General features: G+C 40.2%; 1 protein-coding gene, 1 long non-coding RNA gene and 1 other non-coding gene across 3 annotated transcripts; all 3 read left to right on the top strand.

Annotated features, from left to right (window-relative positions):
- Positions 1-182: 182 nt before the first annotated feature.
- LOC131504727 (uncharacterized) lies at positions 183-27176 on the top strand. Its single transcript, XR_009258131.1, has 2 exons — positions 183-473; positions 27010-27176. It is a non-coding gene; the product is annotated as an uncharacterized LOC131504727 (long non-coding RNA).
- TRNAE-CUC (transfer RNA glutamic acid (anticodon CUC)) lies at positions 3860-3932 on the top strand. Its single transcript has one exon. It is a non-coding gene; the product is annotated as a tRNA-Glu (tRNA).
- LOC131504726 (ataxin-7-like protein 3B) lies at positions 5807-6274 on the top strand. The gene has a single exon (XM_058717371.1). It carries the CDS (start codon positions 5874-5876, stop codon positions 6162-6164), a length of 291 nt encoding a protein of 96 aa, XP_058573354.1. The 5' UTR covers positions 5807-5873; the 3' UTR covers positions 6165-6274.

Raw genomic sequence — 27176 nt, 5'->3', positions numbered from 1 at the left:
AATTAATTCCCTTTCTTTTTAAAATTAAATTTGTTCTCATCTGCCCCAGTTTGGATTTCATGTGCCCTTATACTCACAGTAGCACATGTGTGTACCTGCTACCCATTGATTCCATTTAGTTTGTTCCTAGGATTCTATGTGTGGAATTTTAAGCTATAGCCACACCCTTTAGCTTACTTCCTTGAAGCATTAGAAACAGTCTGTTTTATTAAGATGGTTGTTTTATTTTTTTTTTAATTTGAGTAAGATCTGAGAATTAAAAATGACAGATCTCACAATACAGTTAGATATATCAAGAACACAGATACCTGGCAGGAAATGATGCTATATAGGTAGCCTGGGACCACATCTTAAGGGTTATGTATGCCATTTCAAAAAGCAGGCCCTAATCCTGAAGTTAATGGGCAGTCCTGGAATATTCACAAGCAAGGAAGAGAAATGATCAGACCTACCTTCTACAGCAAAACTTACAGGTGATCATCCAACTTCCGTTTGAATATCTGTAGTTATAGATTATAGAGTTCATTCTTTAACCTAGCTATTCCAGATGTTAGAAATTCTTCCTTCACTAAGTTGAAATCTTTCTTCTATAATGTCTTGTTGGGTTTTGTTTTGTTTTGTTTTGTTTTGTTTTGTTTTGTTTTGTTTCGGTAATTCTGATCTCAAGAGAAACATAAGCCCCCTTTTTGTTCATATATAAAAACAAGGATGTAGGGGCGCCTGGGTGGCGCAGTCGGTTGAGCGTCCGACTTCAGCCAGGTCACGATCTCGCGGTCCGTGAGTTCGAGCCCCGCGTCGGGCTCTGGGCTGATGGCTCTGAGCCTGGAGCCTGTTTCCGATTCTGTGTCTCCCTCTCTCTCTGCCCCTCCCCCGTTCATGCTCTGTCTCTCTCTCTGTCCCAAAAATAAAAAAAAAAAAAAAAAAAAAACAAGGATGTGAACTAGATGAACTAGGCAGGAAAGGGGTTTGAGGTCTACAATTCTGACATGAACTCCTTTTAAGTCAGCTGTTTTACCTCCTTCTAAAATCATTTCTCTTTTGTTTTCTCTAAAACAAAAATGAGATCCAACTCCATTCTAACAACCTCCTTATGACCAATTATAGTGTGTTAGGACAATCTGATTCATCTTTGTATCCTATGAAATGCCATGCACTCTATCCAGAAATAAACCCTCACCTATATGGTGAGGCACCCATGGCAGTAATTTTTTGGATATGACACCAAAGGCACAGACAACCAAAGAAAATAAAGACAAACTGGACTTTATAAAAATTAAATTTTTGTGCATCAAAAGACAGTATCATCAGAGTAAAAAGGCAACCGAGAGAATGGGAGCAAATGTTTGCAAATCCTATCTCTGATAAAGGATTAATATCCAGAATATGTAGAGAAGTAGAAGTCAACAACAACAACAAAAAAACGTATTCAAAAAATGGGCAAAGGACTTGAATACACAACACTCCAAAGAAGATCTGCAAATGGCCAATAAGCACATGAAAAGATGCTCAACATCACCAATCATTAGGGAAGTGCAAGTCAAAAGTACAATGAGGTGTCACCTCACATTTATTAGGATGTCTACTACCAAAAACAAAAACAGGGACATCTGGGTGTCTCAGCTGGTTGAGCATCGGACTTTGGCTCAGGTCATGATCTCATGGCTCATGGGTTCGAGCCCCGCGTCAGGCTTTGCACAGATAGCGTGGAGCCTGCTTCGTATTCTCCATCTTCCTCTTTCTCTGCCCCTCCCCCACTGGTGCACACATGCTCTCTCTCTCTCAAAAATAAAATAAACATTAAAAGAAAAACCATAGAAAACAATAAGTATTGGTGTGGGTATGGAGAAATTGGAACCCCATGAGCATTGTTGATGGGAAAGTAAAATGGTGCAGCCACAGTGGAAAACAGTATAGTGGTTCCTCAAAAAATTAAACATAGAATTACCATATGATCCAGCAATTCCACTTCTGAGCAAATACTCAAAGGAATTGAAAGCAGAGATTTGTACACTCATATTCGTAGCAGCATTATTCACAATAACTAACAAGCAAAAGCAATCCAAGTGTCCATTGACAGATGAATGGATAAGCAAATTGTGGTATATACATACAGTGGAATATTATTTGACCTTCAAAAGGAAGGAAATATTGATACATGCTACAACATGAATAAACCTTGAAGACATTGTGCCAAATAAAATAAGCCAGCCACAAAAAAAAACAAATACTGTGTGATCCCAGTTATAGGGGGTACTTAAAGTAGTCAACTTCACAGACAGTAGAATGGTGGTTGCCAGAGGTTAGGTGGAGAGGAGAATGAGGAGTTGTTTAGTAAGTATGGAGTTTCAGTTTTGCAAGATGAAAAGAGTTCTAGAGATAGATGATGGTGATAGCTGCATGACCATAAAACTATACTTAGTACTACTGAACTGTACACTTGAAAATGATAAAAATGGTGACCTTTATGTTATGTGTATTTTAGCACAATTTTTTTTAATTGTAAAAAACGGGGTGCCTGGGTGGCTCAGTCAGTTAAGCATTGAGCTTTTGATCTCAGCTCAAGTCTTGATCTCAGGGTCATGAATTCAAGCCCCACATTGGGCTCTGTGCTAGGTGTGAAGCCTACTAAATAAGTAAATAAACAACAAACAAACAAATAAATAAATTTAAAAACAGATATCATTCACTCTGATGAGTTCTGGAGCTGCAAAGCTCTCTTCCCTCAAAGAACTCTTAGAAATGTAAACAGATAATAATACAACATGATAATTGTCATAATAAGGATATGTATAAAGTATTATGAGGATACAAACAAGGGATAATTAGTTTTGCCTGGGAGAGAATAATCATTTGTTAGGGAAAGAATGACCAATAAAGGTTTGTATAATAAATATCCTTGAAATGTCCTTATAGAGTGAAGGAGACTTAGCCATTTAGAGAAGAAAAGCAAGATTAGAGGAGAGAGGCTCCTGGGTGGCTCAGTCAGTTGATTTGAGCATCCAACTCTTGACTTCGGCTCAGGTCACGATCTCACAGTTCATGGGTTCGAGCCCCACATCAGGCCCTGCGCTGACAGCATGGAGCCTGCTTGGGGTTCTGTCTCCCTCTCTCTCTCTGCCCCCCTCCTGCTTGCTCTCTATCTCTCTCTCAACATAAATAAAACTTTAAAAGGAAAGATTAGAGGAGAAAGAGGGCAGGGCATGTTGCAGAAACCTGCAAGCTGCTGGCACACTGGAGGGCAGTGTGACAGGAGATGACACTGGAGAGATGGGCAGGACCAGATCACAAGACCTGCAATACCATGCTAACCACTTGGGCTTAACCTGAAAGATAGTCCCTTAAAGGTTTTAACCAGGAGAATGACGTAGTATATCATATTTGCATATTTAAAAAAAGATTCATCAGCAGTGTGTAGAATAGAGGTGCCAAAATTGAAGTTAAGGAAAACAGTGAGGGGTTGTTGTAGAAAATCAGGTGAGAGATTATGAAAGTTTGCAATAAGCAGAGAAGTGAGAATGGATAAAAGGGACAGATTGGAAAGATATTACAGTGATAGGATCAATAAGTCTTAAATGACTTACCAGATATGTTGCGCATGGTAGATGAGGGCTTTCATGTGAACTTGTCCAGGGAAGTTTCTCCAGTGCAAACTCTCAACAATGAGTAGTGGCTGCTGGTGCACAGTTTAGGAAAAGAACCTAAAACTCAACTGAAGCATAATAAGAAAGAAAGATGAATTAGTAATATCTGCCATGATGCAGAATGGGAGAGTCCAGCACATGACAGATATTTAGCATTCCTATTGTCAGGCAAAGGAAACATAAAAATGTACTATGTGTTTTAAGGAATACATAGGGGTGCCTGGCTGGCTCAGTTGGTAGAGCATGTGACTCTCAATCTCAGGGTCGTGAGTTCAAGCTCCATGTTGGGCATAGAGCTTACTTTAAAAAAAGAGAGAAAGATGGGGCACCTGGGTGGCTCAGTCAGTTAAGCGGCCGACTTCGGTTCAGGTCATGATCTCTCGGTCTGCGAGTTCAAGCCCTGCGTCGGGCTCTGTGCTGACAACTCAGAGCCTGGAGCCTGTTTCAGATTCTGTGTCTCCCTCTCTCTGACCCTCCCCTGTTCATGCTCTGTCTCTCCCTGTCTCAAAAATAAATAAAACGTTAAAAAAAAATTTTTTTTTTAAAAAGAGAGAGAAAGAGAATACATATGGTGTATTTCCATTTTTTTAAGTTAAAGAACAGACAAACCTTTGTTGATGGAAGTCAAAATAGTGTAGATATGGACTAAGGGGGGTATAGGGGAGCCATCTAGAGTTTAGAAACGTTCTAGATTTTGATCATGTGTATACATACATGAACAACTATTGAGTTGTACATTTAAGTTTGGTGCTCCTTATTATATGAATGGTATACATCAATAAAATGTGAAAAAAGTTAATACATGTTTAAGGAATGGCAAGTAGTCTGATGTAACATAGGGTAAGGAAGGAAAAAAAAGGTTAGCAGATTACTGGGACATAAAGTTGGAGAGGTAGAATAACAGTAGATTATGAAGGGACTTGAGAGCCATATTAAAGAGTTTGGACTTGAACCTGCAGATGCTGGGGTTTTGAGGTAAGAGAAATATATACTCATATCTCTATTTTGGCTGTAGATAATCTGGAGAGAAAAGATGCAGAGAAAGATGGAGAGAAAATTTAGAGAGAAAAAGATGTTTCTTTGACCCAGATAGGATCTCAGACCCTGTATCTTCTTGTCTAAAGGGATATCAATTTTATGACATCGAAAGGAAGAGAATCATGAAAATCATGAAAAGGAAGAGAATTCAAAAATTACCTGTGAAAGCACAGAGAGTGAGTTTAATTCAAACTTCAAATATTTTTGTTATAGATCTATCATAACCACATTGTAAAATTTCAAGCCTAAAGAAAAGTGGCATAAACTACCAATAAATCCACCACAGTATTATTAGCATTTTGATATACTGAATTTCCTATGTCTCTTTTTTTTTTTAAACAGTTAGCTCTTCAAGATAAGGCAGCTGGCTTATGCTGATAGGAGAGTACCGGGGGCTAGGTCAGATATGGAGAGGCATTGCCAAAAGTAGTCTCTGAGTATATTTTGGCCGGAGCAAGGCAGAATCTAAATGAAAACCAAGTCAGAAATACATGTCTAAAAAGAGGAAGTAGGGGCATCTGGCTGGCTCAGTTGGTGGAGCACGCAACTCTTGATCTTGGGGTGGTGAGTTTGAGCTCCACTTTGTCCATTTGCCAAGCCTATGCCACCAGGTGGGGTGCAAGACAAAGGGCTCTGTTCAGCAAAAGGCTGAAGAGGAAGTAAGGGGCAAGAGTGCAAAGGATGAGAAGTTCAAGAGCTAGCCTTTGCAAGAAAGCAGTATCTATAGGAAAGTCCTTTTTCTGGGCACCACTCTATATCGCTGCTTACAATGTTGGCCTAAATAGTTGTAATCTTAATTATTTTGGACCCTTTGCACATAGCCTTAAATCATAAGCATTTCTCACGTGACTACTTGTGTTTTCAAAGGCTGCTTTATTTTTAATAAAATGAAAATCAAAAATAATATTTTAAAAAAAAGTTTTAGGGGGGTTGGGCTGTGGCTGCACAGAGACTGTCTGGTGTTGAATCCTGGGCCAGCCCCAGCTCAAAGTCCCAGACCCAGGGGACACCAGAAGAAGCTAAAGGACTTGAGGTTCAGGAGCAGTTCTCTGCTGCTCTGCCTGGGCCCCTGCCACCTGAGGACTCGGCCCTGACAGCCTCTAGGCCTAGTGTAGCTGGAGGAGCCCTACACGCTGCTGCCTGCCGGTGCTGCTGTAATATGAGCACCTTCTCCACAGTTGTTTAGAAATTAAAATGAAGGACAGTTCTTTATCTAACCGAGATACCAACAAGCTAGAGGCCATTGCTCAGGAGATATATGTAGACCTAATAGAGGATTCTTGTTTGGGCCTCTGCTTTGAGGTACACCGGGCAGTCGAGTGTGACTACTTCTACCCAGAGTTTGAAGAAACTGGAAGCATGAAGGATTTTGGCATTCAGCCAGTAGAAGATAAAGGAGCGTGCAGCCTCCAGCTTTGCTCCCTTCCTGGAGAATCTGGGAATGGGCCTGATCAGCAGCTGCAACGCTCACCCAGAGAATTCTAGTAGCTGCACCATGAGAGAGTCAGAGGGTGACCAGGACAATAACATAGACCGGTCCTGTGGTTTGGAGAAGTTAGGTATCTAAGTAGAAAAAGAAAAAAAAAAAAAAAAATCGGACAAAAATTCCAATTTCCCATTGAAGATTCCAGCCTTTAAAAACCCAAAGTGGAGGGGTACCTGGGTGGCTTAGTCAGTTAAACAGCAGACTGAGATCATGATCTCACGGTTCATAAGGTCGAGCCCCGCATGGGTCCCCACATAGACCCCTATTGACAGTGCAGAGCCTGCTTGGGATTCTTTCTCCCTCTCTTTCTGTCTGCTCCTCCCCTACTCTCTCTCTCTCTCTCTCTCTCTCTCTCTCACTCACTCAAAATAAGTAAACCTAAAAAAGAAAAAAAACCCAAGTGGACAATTTAGGAATTTTGATCCTTTTATATTACCTGGAATCAGCTTTGAAACCCTGGGCAGGGGGAGCTGTGCATTCTGACACCATACCATGCAGGTAATCTCCACACAAGGAAGTGCACAAGATCTATTGTCTCCCATGCACAGGTGAGCATCTGTGTGCCCAGTGTATAAATCCTTTGGTTCCTCAGGCTTTCTATCTATCTGATGTCAGGGCTTTCTGGATAACTGATAGATGAATGTGGCTGATGGTCAGGCCTTTATCATTGGGCCTCAGTGGGACTGCTCCTCTGATCTCTGAGCCTGATTCGGACTTCCTCAAGACAAATGCAAGTCAGGTGAGAGATCTGGATATTAACAGTTCCAATTTGGAAAACCAAGAAAAAGAATTACAACTGAATCTGATAAGCAAAGCTCTGTGATCTTGGCTCCAACAAGAAGAAAAGGACAATGCTACCAGTTTCCAAAATATCTAGCATTTATAGTGACTTGAACAGACTTGGGGACAAGGGCAAATTTGCCGAACAGAGCCCTTTGTCTTGCACCCCACCTGGTAGCATAGGCTTGGCAAATGGACAACTTGGTTATCTAGGCAGGTTGAGGATTCAGTTATGATCCCCTGAAGAGGTAGCAGGAGCTTCTACAACTATGTACCATCTCTTAAACTGCAAGATCATATCTGGATATATTATGCTGTGAACAACAGTTTGGTGGGGCAGTCATTTTCCTACTCTGGGTTGTTAGTTACCTAGCCAGTCCATGTGTCTGATTTGGTCATTATGCCAGGTCACTACCTGCCTTCCATGCCAGGGCAGGCCTGAATTACAGAAGAGCATAATGGCTGTAGAGACTGTGGTTTGAAAGCTGAGCCCAGAAGGGACCTCTTCCAACTGCCCTCAATGTTAATAGGTTAGTACTAGGAGCCAAGTACCAAGGCTGGGTCTCTCATCTGATGGCAGTATCCTACTGAATGTCCCTGTTCCTTGGGTTGGGCAGTCGAAGCTCTGTTATGAGACTTCCACCACCTGTTGTCCCTCATGAGGGGCAGCCCCTTTCTATTCAGTCCCTTTTGAACATTCTCGACAAGAGCTGTCCTTTTGTTGTCAGAAGTCAGGTAATGGGATAGGCAAGGATGGGAAATGTGAGCCACATATCAAAACTACCTTCCACTTTACTTCCTGATCGAGGGTTTATGAAGTGTAGAGGTGTGAGAGCCCCAAAGTGAGCGGGAACAGTGCTGCCTTATTTGAAATGTTTTCTTAAACCTCATTCTGTGCCCCAGTAAGGGGCCCAGCCTCATATGTCTGGCTTGGCCCCATGTCCCCTGCTCCACTGCCCATCTGGTGTAGCTCATGACCCAGGTACTGCCTGCCACCCTGATTTCATACTGACCAATTTCAATTCATCTCTCTTGATGCTCCTGCTTCTGAAGCCTGCCCAGTTTCCCTTTCCTTAGCTTCTTTTAAGTTTTTCTTTTTCTTGTTCCCCACCCCCACCCTTGTTCTTTTAGGAGATCCAGAGAAGAATCTTGCTGGTAGGTTCCTCTGTTGGGATCAAGATGGGGAGACAACCAGGGTGCCTGAGTAGCCCAGTAGGTTCAACCTCTAACCCTTGATTCCTTCCTTCAGCTTTTGGCTTCAGTAGTGGTCTCACAGTCCGTGGGATCGGGCCTTGACTCAGGCTCTGCACTGGCAGCATGGATCTTGCTTGGGATTCTCTCTCTCCTCTCTCTCTCTTTCTCTCTCTCTCTCCCCCTACCCCCACCTTGCTTGTGCTCCCCCCACCTCACTTGTGCCCCTCTCCCTCACTTGTGTGCTCTCTCTCTTTCAAAATAAATAAATAAACATTTTTAAAAATTCTTTAAAAAATAAAGATGGGGAGAGAACATAATATTTTGTGTATGAAAGGCAGTATCACGCATAAGCATTGTTCCTATAGGACTCCCTTGCTAGATGCCTTCCTGCTGTGTCTTACTTCATAAGGAATTACATCTTCCCATTTGGATACTGTCTCTTAGGACCTAAGTAGAAGACCAGGAAAGGCTGAATGACACACACAGGGATGGAGTGGGTGCTAATCTATTTTCTCTAACCCCTGGGCATGTATCCTTCCTTACCTGAGAAGGAACTGTTTGGACTATATGGACTAATTAGTGTTACATATAGACTTTAAGGGAACCATAGTAATAGGCCTCAAGACTGTCTATTATTGTATTCTCCCCCTAAAATTGTCCAGGTCAGGGTTGAGATGTAATTACAGACTGGTCTGTCAATCCAAGAATTGTGATCACTTCTTAGAAAGGTAAACCTTGGCAAGAGCTAAAATAATTTTGGGTGTTCTGCCCTTGACTTTATAGACATATCCTTCTAAGGAGATACAGAGGAAAAGGAGAGTCCAAGTAAATTTGGCCTACTTCCAAATAATGTCTGGGAAACAAGCTGAAAGTAAGGTCATGGTCCACTCTTCCTTCAGAGAGGGAGCTCCTATTGTGATATTACTGATTCCTTTCCGGTCTCTTGGTTAGAGGAGGAAGTAGAAATAATTTTGAAAAATCATTGGTTCATATTAACTCCCTCTTATTTATTGTTTTTGGCTTTTGCCCTCCCATTACTAGGGCAATAGTCCTAGGCCTGTCCTGGATGGGTAAGAGGTGGGCTAGGTAGAACAGGTTCCCTGAGGGGGACAAACTAACTCCTTTCTTCTCTGGGTAGTGAATGTTCCCCACCATATAGTTTACAGTGGTTAGGAACTTGCCCTTTCCCTACCCATCTTCCCTCTAATAGCAGAATTCCTATCCTTCCTTCCTCAGTATAGTGATCACCCTGTGATTCTATTATGTATCTGAGTGTGTGTGTGTGTGTGTGTGTGTGTGTGCGCGCACGTGCATGGGGGAAAGGGGGTTCTTTACAAATTTTTGTAGTTTGTGACTTTTTCTTCCATACATTAGTTCCCACCACCGCATATCCAGGGGCTATTGCCTGGCATAATCACATCCTGGAACCATTGGGGAAGTGTTGTGAAACTCTCCACTGTCCTTTGTTTTGGAGATTATTATTTTTGCATAAGTAGTTGATCCTATACAGATTGCTAACTAACTGTCTATTCCCCTTGCCCCTATGGCTGCTGGTGTAAATAAACTGCATCTCCCCTTTGGTAAAAGTACTAATAAAAATTTTTTAATAGTTAAAAAAATAAATACATAAATAAAAATAAAAGTTTTATTGCATTCCTTTTAATAATTTTTTTATTTCCTTTAGAATTTTATTTAAAAAGTTTTTTTAATGTTTTTTTTTCTTCAATGGGGAAAAACTGAGAGTTTTTCCCCTAAGGTCAGAAAAATGATAGGGATGTCCATTCTCACCACTGTTGTTCAACATAGTACTGGAAGTCCTAGTCTCAGCAATCAGACAACACAAAGGAATAAAAGGCATCCAAATCAGCAAGGAGGAAGTCAACCTGTCACTTTTCGCAGATGACATACTACTCTATATGGAAAACCCAAAAGATTCCACCAAAAAACTGCTAGAACTGATCCATGAATTCAGCAAAATCGCACAGAAATCAGTTGCATTCTATACACCAACAATGAAGCAACAGAAAGAGAAATCAAGGAATCAATCCCATTTACAATTGCACCAAAAACCATAAAATACCTAGGAATAAACCTAACCAAAGAGGTGAAAAATTTACACACTGAAAACTATAGAAAGCTTATGAAACAAATTGAAGAAGACACACACAAAAAAGGAAAAATATTCCATGCTCATGGATTGGAAGAACAAATATTGTTAAAATGTTGATACTACCCAAAGCGATCTACATATTCAATGCAATCCTTATCAAAATAACACCAGCATTCTTCACAGAGCTAGAACAAACAATCCTAAAAGTTGTGTGGAACCAGAAAAGACCCTGAATAGCCAAAGCAATCCTGAAAAAGAAAACCAAAGCTGGAGGCATCACAATCCCGGACTTCAAGATGTATTACAAAGCTGTAATCATCAAGACAGTATGGTACTGGCACAAAAACAGACACTTAGATCAATGGAACAGAATAGAGAAGCCAGAAATGGACCCACAAACATATGGCTAACTAATCTTTGACAAAGCAGGAAAGAATATCCAATGGAATAAAGAAAGTCTCTTCAGCAAATGGTGCTAGGAAAACTTGACAGCAGCATGCAGAAAAATGAACCTGGACCACTTTCTTACACCATACACAACAATAAACTCAAAATGGATGAAAGACCTAAATGTGAGACAGGAAGCCATCAAAATCCTCGAGGAGAAAGCAGGCAAAAACTTCTTTGACCTCAGCCACAGCAACTTCTTACCATACAAGTCTCCAGAGGCAAGGGAAACAAAAGCAAAAATGAACTATAGGGACCTCATCAAGATAAAAAGCTTCTGCACAGCGAAGGAAACAATCAGCTAAACTAAAAGGCAACCAACAGAATGGGAGAAGATATTTGCAAAGACTTAGTAGATAAAGGGTTAGTATCCAAAATCTATAAAGAACCTATCAAACTCAACACCCAAAAAACAAATAATCTAGTGAAGAAATGGGCAAAAGACATGAACAGACACTTTTCCAAAGAAGACATCCAGATGGCTAACAGACACATGAAAAGATGCTCAACATTACTCATCATCAGGGAAATACAAATCAAAACCACAATGAAATACCACCTCACACCAGTCAGAATGGCTAAAGTTAATAACTCAGGCAACAGATGTTGGGGAGGAGGCAGAGAAAGAGGATCTCTTTTGCATTGCTGCTGGGAATGCAAACTGGTGCAGCCACTCTGGAAAATAGTGTGGAGGTTCCTCGAAAAATTAAAAATAGAACTACCCTATGGCTCAGCAATTGCACTACTAGGTATTTATCCAAAGGATACAAAAATACTAATTCGAAGTGGCACATGCACCCCCCAATGTTTATAGCAGCATTATCAACAATAGCCAAAGTATGGAAAGATCCCAAATGTCCATCGACAAATGAATGGATAATGAAGATGTGGTATATATACACAATGGAGTATTAGTTGGCAATCAAATAGAATGAAATCTTGCCATTACAACTAAATGGATGGAACTAGAGGGTATTATGCTAAACGAAATGAGTCAGTCAGAGACAAATATATGACTTCACTCATATGTGGAATTTAAGATACAAAACAGATGAACATAACGGAAGGGAAGCAAAAATAATATAAAAACAGGGAAGGGGACAAAACATAAGAGACTCTTAAATACAGAGAACAAACTGAGGGTTGCTGGAGTGGTTGGGGGTGGGGGTGGGGATGGGCTAAATGGGTAAGGGGAATTAAGGAAGATACTTGTTGGGAAGAGCACCAGGTGTTATACATATGGGATGAATCACTGGAATCTGCTCCTGAAATCATTATTGCACTATATGCTAACTGACTTAGATATAAATATAAAACATAAGTAAATAAATAAAATTTTTTAAAAAATGTTTATTTTTGAGAGAGAAAGAGACAGAGCACAAGCAGAGAAGAGGAAGACAGAGAGGGAGACACAGAATCCAAAATAGGCTACAGGCTCTGAGCTGTCAGACCAGAGCCCAACATGGGGCTCAAACCCACGAACCCTGAGATCACTACCTAAGGTGAAGACCTATGTGCTGCCTTTAGCATTTTTTAAAATACTGACTTTTTTTTTTTTTTTTTAGTTTATTTATTTTGAGAGAGAGACACAGAGACCATAAGCAGGTGAGGGGCAGAAAGAGAGGGAGGGAGAGAATCCCAAGCAGGCCCAGCACTGTCAGCACAGAGCCGGATCAGGCTTTCAAGAACTGAAAGATCATGACCTGAGCCAAAATCAAGAGCCAAATGCTTAACTGATGTGAGCCACCCAGGCATGTCTACTTGATGTTTTATCTTAAGTATTTCTCCACATCACTAAGAATTCTTTGTAAATATAATTTTAGCAGCTCCAAAATATTACATAAGAGAGGTGCTAGCGGTGACTGGGTACCTCAGTCAGTTAAGCATCCAACTCTTGATTTTGGCTCAGGTAATGATCTCACGGTTCTTGAGTTTGAGCCCCACATCAGGGCATCCCTGCTTGGGATTCCCTCCCTTTCTCTCTCTACCCATCCCCTACTCGTGTTCGGGAGCACACGTGCTTTCTCTCTCTCCCACCCACCTCCCCTTGCCAAAAAAACCCCAGTCTTTTCAGAATCTCTGAGCAAAGGCCATAGTAATCTACAAAAGTATTTTCCTTCAAAAAATAAATACTGTCTGGTAGCATAGAAGTCCCAGATTTATGGAGAAGCAGGGACTTCCACACTTCACTCACTTTGATGTTTCCCAGGAACCTGAGAAACACACTTTTAAACTACTAAGTACCCCCATCTTGCAAGCCAGCAATGTTTTAGAGAGAGGTTTCCTGAAGGTTAGACGACATCAACAAAACATCTGTCTGGGTTTCCACAATTCCCCAGAGAGTATCACCCAAGATCACTTTACAGCTTTGAGGGGGGCTAGGCTCTCTAGGGGATCCCTCGAGGGATCACCAGTTCTAGCAGACAGCAAATGCAGCTTTGAGTTTTCTTGTTTGCACAGCCCTTGGTCCAGTTCCAAAATCTTTTCCCAGCCTTAGATCTCTCCCAACTCTCCCCCAGACTTTCACAACCTTGAGAGAAACTTCAGGTTTCCCATTTGTCTCTCTTGCTTGCCCTTGCCTGCTTGCTTGCTCTAGCTGCCCCCCCCCCCCACACCAACTCCAACCTCATTCTTCTGCTCTGGTTCTTCCTAGCCTTTCTTCCTTTCCTCCCACCTGCCTGAGTCTGTCTTTCAAGATTTTCTATAAGTTTCTCTTTTAATGCTATTCTCTCTCTCTCTCTCTCTCTCTCTCTCTCCTTCCTGCCTTCTTTCTCCTCTGAGCATTTGTATAACTTTCTTTCAAGATCTCTCCGTCCTGGTTTTCTCAAATTTTCAGCCTTTTCCTCTTCAATGGGGACCCAGCTGACCTTCACTAGAAGCAGCCTTTCTCAATTTTGTTCCCAAACTTCTCTCCCTTGGACTTTCCTATTATCCCCAAATGGCACAAAAACATACTTAATTTTGCAAGAGTACCTCCCAGCCTCTTTCACACCAAAGATGGCTTTTTTACACCTTGTTACCAAGGAATACTCTTTAGGAATACTCTGAGCACTGTTATCCCTCTAATCTCCAGCATAACTTCCTTCTGGTATTTATCCTTATCATAAAGGCCAAGAAAGTATCACTTGTATCACGCCCATATTTTCCCCTCTATCCAAATTGGGATACACAAGAGCACACATTTATAAGCATACTTATAGTTACAACAGGATAGGATATTTGAAATCTGGGCTGTCCTCAAAAATCTGGGACATACGTTGCTATAAATTCACCTATCCAGAATCTAGCTTTCAAGCAATTTCACAGGCAAGAACTCTGAGCATCCTCAGAGTTGTCAGGAAGTTTGTGTTTGATATATTGCACTCATACTAAAAACGAGGTTTTCTCCTCTTTTTGTCCCCTCTGGGAATCAGAATTTTGACTGCACATGGTAGGATCTAGCCATGGATATTGCTATCTATAGGTCATACATAGAGGGATTCTCTAACTGGAGACTTTTTTCTAAGTTTATTTATTTTGAGTGGGGGGCATGAGTGGGGGAAGGGGAGAGAGAGAGAGAGAGAGAGAGAGAGAGAGAGAGAGAGAGAGAGAGAGAGAATCCCAAGTAGGTTCTGCGCTGTCAGCCCAGAGCTCGACTCAGGCTCAAACTCATGAACCATGAGATCATGACCTGAGCCAAAATGAAGAGTTGGACACTTAACCAGCTGAGCCACCCAGGCACCCCTCTAACTGGAGACCTTATGAAGGTCATATAAGGGTTCACTGAGAAAAACTGAACCCATACTCTGAAATGAGAGTATACAGTTCACTACCCATTGACTTACACATAAATATGTATGATGATCTTCAAAGGTGGTTTAATAGGTTCTGGTTTAGGCTTTCAGTTCCTCCTCCTTAAAAAAAAAAGTAATAAAAATAAAAAAATAAAAAAGATTAAAAAATGAGGGAAACCTATTAACTAACTGAATTCCTCAGGTCCGATTTGGGAACTTTCCTACTTACACTGCCCAAGTTCTGCCGATTCTCTTCTGTCTGGAAACTTTAATCTAAATCTTCATGGTCGCAGGGTGCCTGGGTGGCTCAGCAGATTAAGCGTCTGACTTTTGATTTTGGCCCAGGTCATGATTTCATGGTTCCTGAATTCAAGCTCCACGTCAGGCCCTTTGCTGTCAGCATGGAACCTGCTTCAGATCCTCTGTCCTCCACTCTCTCTGCCCATTCCCCGCTCGTGCTCGCTAGCTCTCTCTCTCTCACACAAAAAATAAATAAACTTAAAAAAATAAATCTTCATGGTTGCATTTGCTCAGGGTTCACTTCAAGTACAATCTTAATCAATCATATTTCTGAGGGAGTTTGCTTCCTCTAGTAAGTCCCAAACCTCTCCCTTCTTATTTATTCCTCATGGTCCCCTGGAACCAATGTATCTCTTTGTGAATTAATATGGCTCTGCCTAGCTCTAGATAATCCTAACTCTTTTTGTCACATAACTTGTCAGTGTTGCATTTTCCACCCCCTCCCTACAGTAATGGGAGTATTTTAAAATTTTTTGTTTCCAGAGAAGAGTAACTTGCTGGTTAAAGGATCCAAGTTTAAAATGGACCCCCAGAAAAATAAATAAACATTTAAAAAAATTTTTTTAATTAAAAAAAATGGGGCACCTGGGTGTCTCTGTTGGTAAAGCATCAGGCTTCGGCTCAGGTCATGATCTCACAGCTCATGAGTTAGAGCCCCACTTTGAGTCTATGCTGACAGCTCAGAGCCTGGAGCCTGCTTCGGATTCTGTGTCTCCCTCTCTCTCTGCCCCTCCCCTGCTCACACTGTCTCTCTCTCTCTCAAGAATAAACATGAAAAAAAATTTTTTTAATGGTCCCCCTGAGACATATGTGTGGCCTGAGACATCCTTTGTAATTCAATAAATATCCACCTCTTCCCCACCCCCACCCTTGCTGGCTATGGCAAGTGGGGAGTGAGAGAGGGGAAGGAGTTATTTTTAAGTATTTTGTGCTCAGTCTTGTGCAGGCTACATACGCTGTAGAGTTTATGCACTTTGTTCCCAAATGTGACTTTCAGCTTTTACTTTACATGCAGTTCCAGCAAGTTTGGGTATCTAGTTTCTATGTCTACAGCAGCCCAAAAACAACAACTAGTGAGTGGGTGGGAGTGGGGAGGGGGCAGAACAAGAATAGTGATTAAGAGCACAAATTCTGGAGTGAAACTGTGAGTTTGAATTTTGGCACTGCCACTTCAATGCTATATGACTTTGAATGATGAACCTGACTTTTTGCCTCAATTTCCTCATCTGTAAAATGAGAATAATAACGGTACCTATTTCACACAGTTGTCATAAGTTTATATAGTCAATACATACAAAGTGACTGCAACATTAAGTACTTTATGAGTATTAAGTGGAGTGGACACGCAGGCAACAGTTTGATGAAAAGTAAAGGAAATAACTTACAGAAAATGCGTAATACAGACCATAATAGATGTCCAAGTGCCCCTTGCCATTTGCTAAACACGCTTTAGGCTTGCATCCTACTAAACGTACGCAGCATGGTGCTTCCTTGGCCCTATATATCCTACTGCCTTTCTTTGCTGGCAAGCTGTTCATTCTGTGTCACCCAACTTAAATGCATTTTACCCTCTAAAGCCTCCCTTGGCTTCTTTGGAGAGAATGAGTCACTCCCTCTCCTTCAGTTTTGCAGTACTTACCCCACCACCACATTTGATTGTATTGTGTTGTAATTACTTATTTATGAGTCCTCTTCCTCACCAGATTTCATGGTCTTCGTCCATGGAAGAGAAATAAGACCACATCTTATTTTCACAGCATCTAGCACAGTACTTAGCCCTCAAGAAATGTTCTGGTGAATGGATGAATAATAGCAAACACTTACACAGTGCTTAGTTCTAGGCTCTGTTCCAATGCTTTACAAGTATTAACTCGTTTAATCTTGACAACAATCCTAAGAAATATTATTATCTTCTCTAACTTAACAGATAAGGTAAATGACACAAAAGAGCTTATGTAATTTGTCCAGGGTGACCTCAGCTATTAATTGTGGAAGCCAGGATTCAAATCTAAACAGCTGGTGTCAGAGACCAGGCTTTTAACCAGCACACTACAATGCTTCCCAGAGAACAAGGGCACAAGCAATCACACACAAACCTGGCTTCCCCAAACATCTCACTTTCTTACGTTTTGGAACGGCTCACTCATTCATCCAACAAATATTTACATAGTGTTTTCTATGTGTACACCATCATGTTAAACACCCATTTCTAATTGTTCCCCTCTTCCCTCTCTACCCTCTCCCTCCCCAGCTTCTACTAGCTCTACTACTCTGTAAACTTTCATTTTCTTTTTTCTTTTAATTTGCATTTCTTTCAGTTTCTTTTTTTTAAGTTTATTTATTTTTGAAAGAGAGAGCATGCACAAGAAAGGGATAGGCAGGGAGAGAGAGGGAGAGAGAGAGAATCCCAAGCAAGCTCCCCAGCGTCAGCACAGAGTCAGACCCAGGGCTCAAACTCACAAACCCGTGAGATCACGACCTAAGCTAAAATCAAGAGTCAGACACTTAACTGACTGAATCACCCAGGTGCCCATTTCTTTCAGTTTCTTAAATGTATTGTGCTCTCTCTCAGCTCTGGACCCATGCCTGGCTAATTCATGCTTATCCTTCAGTTCTTAGCTTAAATTACTTCCTGCTAATAGCCTCCTTGCTCTGGGCTCCCCATTGTACTTTACACTTTCCTTATCATAGCATTTGTCATATTTACTGTTCTTGCCTGCTTACTCGTCTGCCTTCTGCCTTCTGCAACTGACTATAGCTCCGTTAGAACAAGGACTGAGTCTTATCCAGGTTATTAGTGAATCTGCAGCACCTATGTGATGTCCTAGTAGATGTTTGATAAGTATTTTTTGAATGACCAATAGGACACGAACAAGACAACATCTCTATGCTTAGGTGGCTCAGTCAGTTAAGCGTCCGACTTTGACTCAGATCATGATCTCACGGTTCCTGAGTTTGGATCTTCTGTGCCCCCGCCCCTGCCCCTTCCCCGCTTGCAGAGCCCGTAGGTGCCTGCGTGCTCTCTGTCTCAAAAATAAATAAACATTAAAAAAAAAAAAAAGAAATCTAGCAGTGAGAAAAAGCCTAGAGGGGATACATGAAAAACAAACCAACCAGATTTCTAATTCTACCTGGGGCAAAGTGAGAGAGGGGAGTTCAGCAGAGTTTTAAGAATGAGAGTTTGTGAAAAGTAAAGGAAAATGTAGTATAGAAGTCATAAGCAAGAACTAGAGTAGAAATTGGTTAGTTACCTAAGTGGCTAAACCATTTTTCTGGATGTCTCAAAATAACATTAATCTAAACTCAGGCCTACAATTGACTGATCTAATATGAGTTTGGAAGCAATAGGAAACAACTTAAAAGGAAATATGATGAAATTATTTTTACTCCTTTTAAGTACCTCTCCTGTGAATTCCCATGAAAAACTCTTCATATCTCTATTATCATATTTATCATACTGCATTGCCATTGTCAAAGTGTCTCTATTCCACCTGATGAACTATTCGAGACCTGGGATTAAGGTACTTTAAAGTCTGATTCAATTCTATATATCCCTAGTACCTGAACAAAGCCAGTGCCAGGGAAAGGCTCTGTGAATAGTCCAACATGACCATAAAGTCTTAAATGAGCTGACCCCCATCAGTCTTCCAGCTTTGTCTCATGTCTCATACTTGGTGCTCTAGCCATTACACACCTTCAGTTCTCTGAACAAAATTTGGTTCCTTAAAGCCACTGGCCCCCACCCCCCAACACATACCAATGCCACTCCCACTGTCTCTTCCCACTCATTTCTCTAGCTCTTCATCTGCCTAACTCCCACTCAATGTTCAGATTTCAACTTAAACATTACATTTGAAGGAAGCCTTCACCAACCCAAAGACAAGTTTAGACATTCCTATTATATAGTCCTATTAATGTGAAATGTTGGGGTCTGGGAGCCAATGGTCAAGAAAGGATTCTTGAGACCTCTACCGTGCAAAAAGGTGGTTTTATTAAAGCATGGGGACAGAACCTGTGGGCAGAAAGAGCTGCACTGGGATTGTGAGGAGTGACTAATTATATACTTTCAAGTTGGGAGAGGGTTAGGGATAGCATAAGTCTCTAAGGAATTTGGAAGCAAGGTTTCTAGGACCTTAAGGGGCTAGCTGTTTTTAGGAAAAAGTCATTTACTACTGTCTAGTAAAACCTTCGTCATGAGACCCTTCAGTTGTATATCAGTGGGCCATATGCTTGGAGGATGTATCTTGGGGGAATAGAGACAAAGGAAGTTTCCAAAGGGATTTTTACAGGATCCTGGAGATCATGCTAAAGTCAAGCTAAGGTTGCCTTTTGCCTCTAGCAAAGTATTAAAATGGAGGCAGCTGAGCTCCATGATGAAGGTTACTCCGCCTGTCTCAAATACTTGTTAGTGGACTTTTAAGTTGTAAGGAAGTTTAATTTTTTCCTTTGCCTTTGTTCTCCACATCACTATAATATTCTATATTTCTCATTTGTATCATTTATCACACTTGTAAATACTTAATCATCATCTCTCCAGTAGATCATAAGTTTCATAATTCAGCACCTGGAACAGAGCCTATAAAATAACAGGTGCTCAATAAAAATTATTTTGAATAAGTTAATGAATAAATGAATAAAATGCTATTATTTATTTATAGCATGATTTTAGTGGCCCAGCTTTCAGGAAGCTCTGTATGGTGTTATGATAGATTGGAACTAACTAAATCAAACTAGTGAATCACGATTTAGTATTAGAAACACTTCCCATTCACCATTAAGAATCGGGATTGTTGGGGTGCCTCGCTGGCTCAGTCAGTAGACCATGAGGCTCTTGATATCAGGATCGTGAATTCGAGCCCCACACTGGACGTAAAGCTTACTTTAAAAAAAGAAGAAGAAGAAAAGAAAAAACTTTTCTCCTGAGCTTACTTTTCCTATACTAACTTTCAACTCGTCTCTTGCTTCAGGTCCTTCTTCCTAGTTCTTCAAAGGCTTGCCCTAGCCAGCCAGCCCCAGGATTCACCTTTCCTCAGCAGCCTTTCCCAGAGCATCAGAATATTATTGCTCCTAGCTCCAGACCATCTTACTTAGTACCTCTCCAGTTCCTACCAATCTATCCTTCTAGTAAGCTCTGGCACAAGGCATGGGGCCAGGTGGTGTGGAGGAGCCAAAAAAAAGACAGCTCTTGCCCCAGTCTGCTGAGGAAACAGAGGATAAATACAAAAAGCAAAATAACATAGCATACTGTATACCCTTAAATGTCAAATACTTTAAATATACATAGATCATTCATGAGGAAATTCAGAGGAGTCATTATCTTTGAGTCTTCATTCTTACTTACTTCACAATCACTCTCCAAGTCTTGATATTTCCTTCTTAGCTCTTCTACCTTTCCCTTTCCCAGTATCCCCACTACCATTACCTTATTGTAGACCCCATTCACTCTCCTCTGCTCTATTGCCACAGTCTCCTGGTTTATCTTCTTGCTTCTATTCTCAATCCCCATTCAATTGTTCTCTATTGTAGCCAGAGTGAGATTCATAAAACATGAATCTGACCATACCCTCCCCCACAGAAAACCTTTTAACAGCTTCTCATTGCTCTCAGGATAAAGTGCAAGCATTCAAGGTCCTTTACAATCTGCCCTCAACTCACCATTCTGGCCTCAAATCAAAGACAGGAGCAAGGGGAGAGTAGCTCAAGTTTTAGCTACTGTTTAGTGGTAAATCTGTACAAGGGAATAAGGTAAGGCCTTATTTCAAATGTTCATTTTGGCATTGAACTCTTTCTTTCTTTCTTTCTTTCTTTCTTTCTTTCTTTCTTTCTTTCTTTCTTTCTTTCTTTCTTTCTTTCTTTCTTTCTTTCCTTTAGATTTGATTTTTAAGTAATCTCCACACCATGGACCCCCTGGGTGGCTCAGTCAGTTAAGCGGCAGACTTTGGCTCAGGTCATGAACTCCCAGTTTGTGGGTTCAAACCCCAAGTTGGGCTCTGTGCTGACATTTCAGAGCCTGGAGCCTGCTTCGGTTTCTGTGTCTCCTCTCTGTCTGCTCCTACCCTGCTCATGCTCTGTCTCTCTTTGCCTCTCAAAAATAAATAAAAATGTTAAAAAAAATTTTTTTTAGAAAGTAATCTCCACACCCAATGTGGGGTTTGAACTCACAACCCTGAGATCAAGAGTCTCATGTTCTACCAACAGAGCTAGCCAGGTGCCCCTATATATTTCCTTTTTCTTCTTCTTATTTTTTTATTTTATTTTATTTTATTTTATTTTATTTTATTTTATTTAAGAGAGAGAGAATCTTAAGCAGGCCCCTATATATTTCCTTTTTCTTCTTTTTATTTTATTTTATTTTATTTCATTTTATTTTATTTAAGAGAGAGAGAGAATCTTAAGCAGGCTCCATGCCCAGCTTGGAGCCTGAAGCGGGGCTCAATCCCATGTCCCTGGAATCATGACCTGAGCTGAAATCAGGAGCTGGACACTCAGCTGACTGAGTCACCCAAGCAGCCCATATATATTTCATTTTTAATGAAACATTTCAGATGTACAAAAAATTATAAAAAATAATATAATAAATACTGTATGCCCATGACCCACTGAAGAAATGAAACATTATCAATAAAATTAAAGACCCTATATACTCTTCCACAGTTGCCTAGTCCTCTCTTCCCCTCCCTTAGCATCCAGAAGTATGTAGAATCATGAATTCGGTGTTTTTCATTCCTATGTATGTTTTTGTTTGTTTAATTTTATTTAAATTCTAGTTGACATACAGTGTAATATTAATTTCAGGTGTATAATTTAGTAATTTGGCACTTCCCATACAACACCTGGTGCTCATCATGACAAGTATACTCCTTAATCCCCAACACCTATTTTTTTCTATTCTCTTCTATTTTATTAATAGTTTTTTTAATTAGAAATTAATAGTGAATTTTATCACTCTACCTCCACCCTTTATCAAGATGGTTATATGGATTGTCTCCTTTGTCTTATTGAAATGGTAACTTACAAATAATAAACCATTTCCAAGTTGAACCATCATTGCATTCTTGGAATTGGGCCTCCCTGATCATGATGCATAACCTTGTGTTACACATCTGAATTTTATTTTTTAATGTTTTAATGAGTACTTTTGTATCCAATAAGTGTGGTTGGTAATTCCCCATCACCTATTTAACCCATTCCTCCACCCAACTCCCCTCTGATAACCATCAGTTTGTTCTCTATAGTTAAGAGTCTGTTTTTCCATTTCTTTATATCAACTGATGAATGTGGTTTATATACACAATGGAATACTACTTGGCAATGAGAAAGAATGAAATATGGCCTTTTGTAGCAACGTGGATGGAACTGGAGAGTGACATAAGTGAAATAAGTCATACAGAGAAAGACAGATAACATATGTTTTCACTCATATGTGGATCCTGAGAAACTTAACAGAAGACCATGGGGGAGGGGAAGGGAAAAAAAAAAGTTAGAGAGGGAGGGAGCCAAACCATAAGAGACTCTTAAAAACTGAGAATAAACTGACGGTTGATGGGGGGTGGGAGGGTGGAGAGGGTGGGTGATGGGCATTGAGGAGGGCACCTGTTGGGATGAGCACTGTGTGTTGTATGGAAACCAATTTGACAATAAATTTCATATTAAAAAAAAGTCTGTTTCTTTGGTTTGCCTCTTTCTCTTTTTTTTCCCCCTATGCTCATTTGTTTCTAAAACTCCACATAAGAGTGAAATCATACGGTATTTTCTTCCTCTGACTGACTTATTTACACTTAGCATAACACACTCTAGCTCCATCCAGGTCATTGCAAATGGCAAGATTTCATTCTTTTTATGGCTGAGTAATATTCCATTGTGTATGTATACCACATTTTTTTAAAATTCATTCATTAGTTGATGGACCTTTGGGCTTTTTCCATAATTTGGCTATTGTAGACAATATGCTCTAAACATTGGGGTGCATGTATCCCTTCAAAGTAGCGTTTTTATATTCTCTGGGTAAATACCTAGTATTTAGTAGTGCAGTTGCTGGATCATAAGGTAGTTCTATTTTTAACTTTTTGAGGAACCTCCATACTGTTTTCCAGAGTGGCTGCACCAGTTTGGATTCCTACCAACAGTGCAAGAGGGTTCCTCTTTCTCTACATCCTCGCCAGCACCTGTTGTTTCTTGTATTGTTGATTTAAGCCATTCTGATAGGTGTGAGGTGATATTTCATTGTGGTTTTGATTTGTGTTTCCCTGATGATGAGTGACGTTGAGCATCTTGTCATGTGTCTGTTAGCCATCTGTATGTCTTCTTTGGAAAAATGTCTATTCATGTCTTCTGTCCGTTTTAAACTTTTTAAAACATTTATTTATTTATTTATTTATTTATTTATTTATTTATTTATTTATTTATTTTGAGAGAGAGAGAGAGAGAGAGAGCATATACAAGCAGGGGAGGGGTGGAGAAAGAGGAAGAGGGAGAATCCCAAGAAGGCTGCACTCTGTCAGTGGGTAGCCCAACACAGGGTTCAATCTCAGGAACTGTGAGATCATGCTCTGAGCAGAAATCAAGAGTCATCATCACTTAACCAGCTGAGCCACCCACGCACCCCATCCATTTTTAATTGGATTATTTATTTTGAGGGTGCTGAGTTTTATAAGTTCTTTGTATATTTTGGATACTAACCCTTTATCAGATATGTCATTGAAAATATCTTCTCCTATTCGGTAGGTGGCCTTTGTATGCTTCTATGCTTTTTTTTTAAGAAATTTTTTTTAAGTTTTATTTATTATTTTTGAGAGAGACAGAGACAGCGTAAGCAGGGGGAAGGCAGAGAGAGAGAGAAAGAGAGAGAGAACCCCAAGCAGCGTAGAGCTAGATGTGGGACTTGAACCATGAACTGTGAGATCATGACCTGAGTTGAAACCAACAATTGGATGTTCAACCAACTGAGCCACCCAGGCACCCCTAGACTTCCTTAATTTTTTTTTAAAGAATCTCTTTTATGTATGATGTATGTATGTATGTATATATTTATAAAGTAAGTTTTATGCCCAATGTGGGGCTTGAACTCACCATAACCAAGTCAAGAGTTGCATGCTCTCCTGACTAAGCCAGCCAGTCACACTTGCTTCCAGACTTTCAATGCATATTCATATCTGTGAACAATATGTTGTATTATTTTGCATCTTAAAACTCTTTATTTTTTTATATTTTTAAAGATTTTATTTTATTTTTAATTTTTTTTTAACGTTTATTAATTTTTGAGACAGAGAGAGACAGAGCATGAACAGGGGAGGGTCAGAGAGAGAGGGAGACACAGAATCTGAAACAGGCTCCAGGCTCTGAGCTGTCAGCACAGAGCCCGACACGGGGCTCGAACTCACGGACCGCGAGATCGTGACCTGAGCCGAAGTCGGATGCTTAACCGACGGAGCCACCCAGGCGCCCCTAAAGATTTTATTTTTAAGTAATCTCAACAACCAATGTGGGGCTTGAACTTCCAACGCCAAAATCAAGAGTCACATACTCCACCGACTGAGCCAGCCAGGTGCCCCAATTATTAACTCTTTAATTCAAAATAATTTAACATTTTATGGGGTGCCTGGGTGGCTCAGTTGGTTAAGCCTCTGACTTCGGTTCAGGTCATGATCTCACAGTTTGTGTGTTCAAGCCTTGCATCAGGCTATCTGCTGTCAGCACAGAGCCTTCTTTGGATCCTCTGTCCCCCACCCCCCACCCCCCCGCCCCGTCTCTCTCTGCCCCACCTCTTCTCATGTTTGTTTGTTTTTCTCTCTCTCAAAAATAAACATTTAAAAATACAGTTTCAAAATAATTTAACATTTTAAATTTATAGAAGAGTTGCAAAAACAGTTTTTCTGAATATCTTACTCAGCTATGTTGTCATTTTAAATAAAAAAGCAACAGACAGACATTAAATTGAAAGAATTCAAGGAATCCAGCATCCTTCTTTAAGTAACTTCTTAATGCTGCAATCCAGCTAATCAAGACATGAATGTAAGGAAAGAAAAGAAACTATAATAAAGGACTGATGATGAAAATGGAATCTACTTAAAACTGGAACTAAGCCTAAACAGCTAGATGAGTTATAGTTATAAAATAAAATGTAAATATTATGAATCTTGGCAAAGTAAAAATAATGAGCCACAAAAATTAGGCAGTAGAAGAGAGGAGATGGGGGAAGTATAATAGTATTAATCACACCATGACAGACAATAATAAGTTAATATTGTCTAACATTAAAATGTGTAGTTTTAAAAAAAATGACAATTCCAATTATTTTCATAATCTTTTAATAAATATAATTTATCACCTTTTTTGTTATTTTTATTAAGTTAACTTCAACAAGACCTTTTTATTAAATATTTTATTTCAAATATCTTGCTCAGTATGAGCCCTTTGAAATTATTTCAGGTATTGATTATGCTGTGTAAATACATATAGAAATGTCCACAATGATTTTCCCCATACATTAAAAATGCTATTTTGAGTGTTACAATTAAGGGTGATCTGTTACTTTCTTCCTTGTGTTTTTCTGTACTACTTGAATTTTTTATGAGTGTGGGTCATTATTTTTTTTAAAGACTTTATTTTTAAGTAATCTTTACACCCAATGTGGGACTCGAACTTATAAGTCTGAGATCAAGAGTCACATTCTCTTGGGGCGCCTGGGTGGCTGAGCGTCCAACTTTGGCTCAGGTAATGATCTCACAGTTTGTGGGTTCGAGTCCCCCATTGGGCTCTGTGCTGACAGCTCAGAGTCTGGAGCCTGCTCTGGATTCTGTATCTCCCTCTCTCTCTGCCCCTCCCCTGCTCAATAAAAATTAAGGAAAAAAAAAAAGAGTCACATTCTCTACCAACTGAGCTGACGAGGCATCCCTGTATCATTATTTTTAAAGCATGATTAATTTCTACTCTAAAAAAGTAAAGAGAGAGGGAGTTTGGTTCTGAGGAAATACTCCCAAACTTTCGAGAGACAGATTCTTTCAAGAATACCAATAGTAATAGTTTTATTATTGAGTGCTTATGCTATTCCAAAGAGTTTTCATACAGTATCTTTATTACCCACCACAATTATAAAAGCTAGGCATGATAATGCCTAAATTACAGATGAAGGCTTTTGCCCAAAGTCATATATCCTGAAAAGGTCAAAATCAAGATGTGTACTCAGACCTCTCTGATTCTTTACATTGAACCACTTCTATATCCATATAGGTAGGGTTAACTCATTATAATTAAACTTTCTCTTTGAATTTCTACAACCTTGGATTATCCTCTGGATGCTTGATGATGAAAGAGTGGGACACCCTCAAGAAGTCTGGAATCAAGATTGCCCCTGAAATAAAATCTACTCTCCACAAATGAAATTAATCATCTGTAGGAAACTAAGAACCCATGTGTAAAACTGTGTCTGAGAGGTTTGGAACATTCAGAACTCCAATCAACATGATCTGGGAGTATTCTGAAAGCTGCAGGCCTAGAAACTGACTGCTGTGTAATAACTGGAAACCACATCATTTGTAATATATCTTGTTTGGAAAACATCTATGTGAATGGAAAGGGAAGATGGTCAACCATGGAACCTTGAAAAAGGAAAGTCACAGAAGTGTCTCTCCAGGCAATGTCCTGTGGTGAGAAATCTTAGCTAAGCAACATAAACACCATGATTTCCTTGAAAGACCTAGAAAACAGCCCTTTGTTGCATGTTGGACTTGCCTTAGCAGCTTTTAAAATAAGACTCCAAAACAAAAATAAGGTAATTAATTAATTAATTAGTTAATTAAGATTCCTATCTGGGCTTTAACACAGAGCAACTGAATCAGAATCTCAGTGGGTCCCTGGCATGAGTGCTTTAAAAATCTTTCTAGGGGGCGCCTGGGTGGCGCAGTCGGTTAAGCGTCCGACTTCAGCCAGGTCACGATCTCGCGGTCCGTGAGTTCGAGCCCCGCGTCAGGCTCTGGGCTGATGGCTCGGTGCCTGGAGCCTGTTTCCGATTCTGTGTCTCCCTCTCTCTCTGCCCCTCCCCCGTTCATGCTCTGTCTCTCTCTGTCCCAAAAATAAATAAAAAACGTTGAAAAAAAAATTTTTTTTTAAATAAAAATCTTTCTAGGTTGATTCTAATTTGCAATCAGTGTTGAGAAACAGCTGAAGTGAGTAGAGTGTCCAAACTCATTGACAGAGGGGACCTCTCTTGAGATCGACTCATACCCTTTGCTTTAATTCCAGGCCTACTCAGCTACTCTCCAATACCTGGCTTCCCGTGTAGCATGTTTGGAGGGAGAAAGTGCACGGATCTTCTGATGTGAGTGTTCTGGCCTGCTTTGCAAATTAAACTGTCTTTGCAAATAATTTTTTTACAGATGAATAAATGGACTTCTGGTTTATGCATGTTA

This window comes from Neofelis nebulosa, chromosome 2, assembly GCF_028018385.1.
Source record: "Neofelis nebulosa isolate mNeoNeb1 chromosome 2, mNeoNeb1.pri, whole genome shotgun sequence".
NCBI lineage: Eukaryota > Metazoa > Chordata > Mammalia > Carnivora > Felidae > Neofelis > Neofelis nebulosa.
This window is presented reverse-complemented; position numbering and strand designations above follow the sequence as displayed.

Excerpts from the sequence above, each read along its gene's own strand:
- LOC131504726 (XM_058717371.1), top strand. The coding sequence starts at position 5,874 with ATGAAGGACAGTTCTTTATCTAACCGAGATACCAACAAGCTAGAGGCC.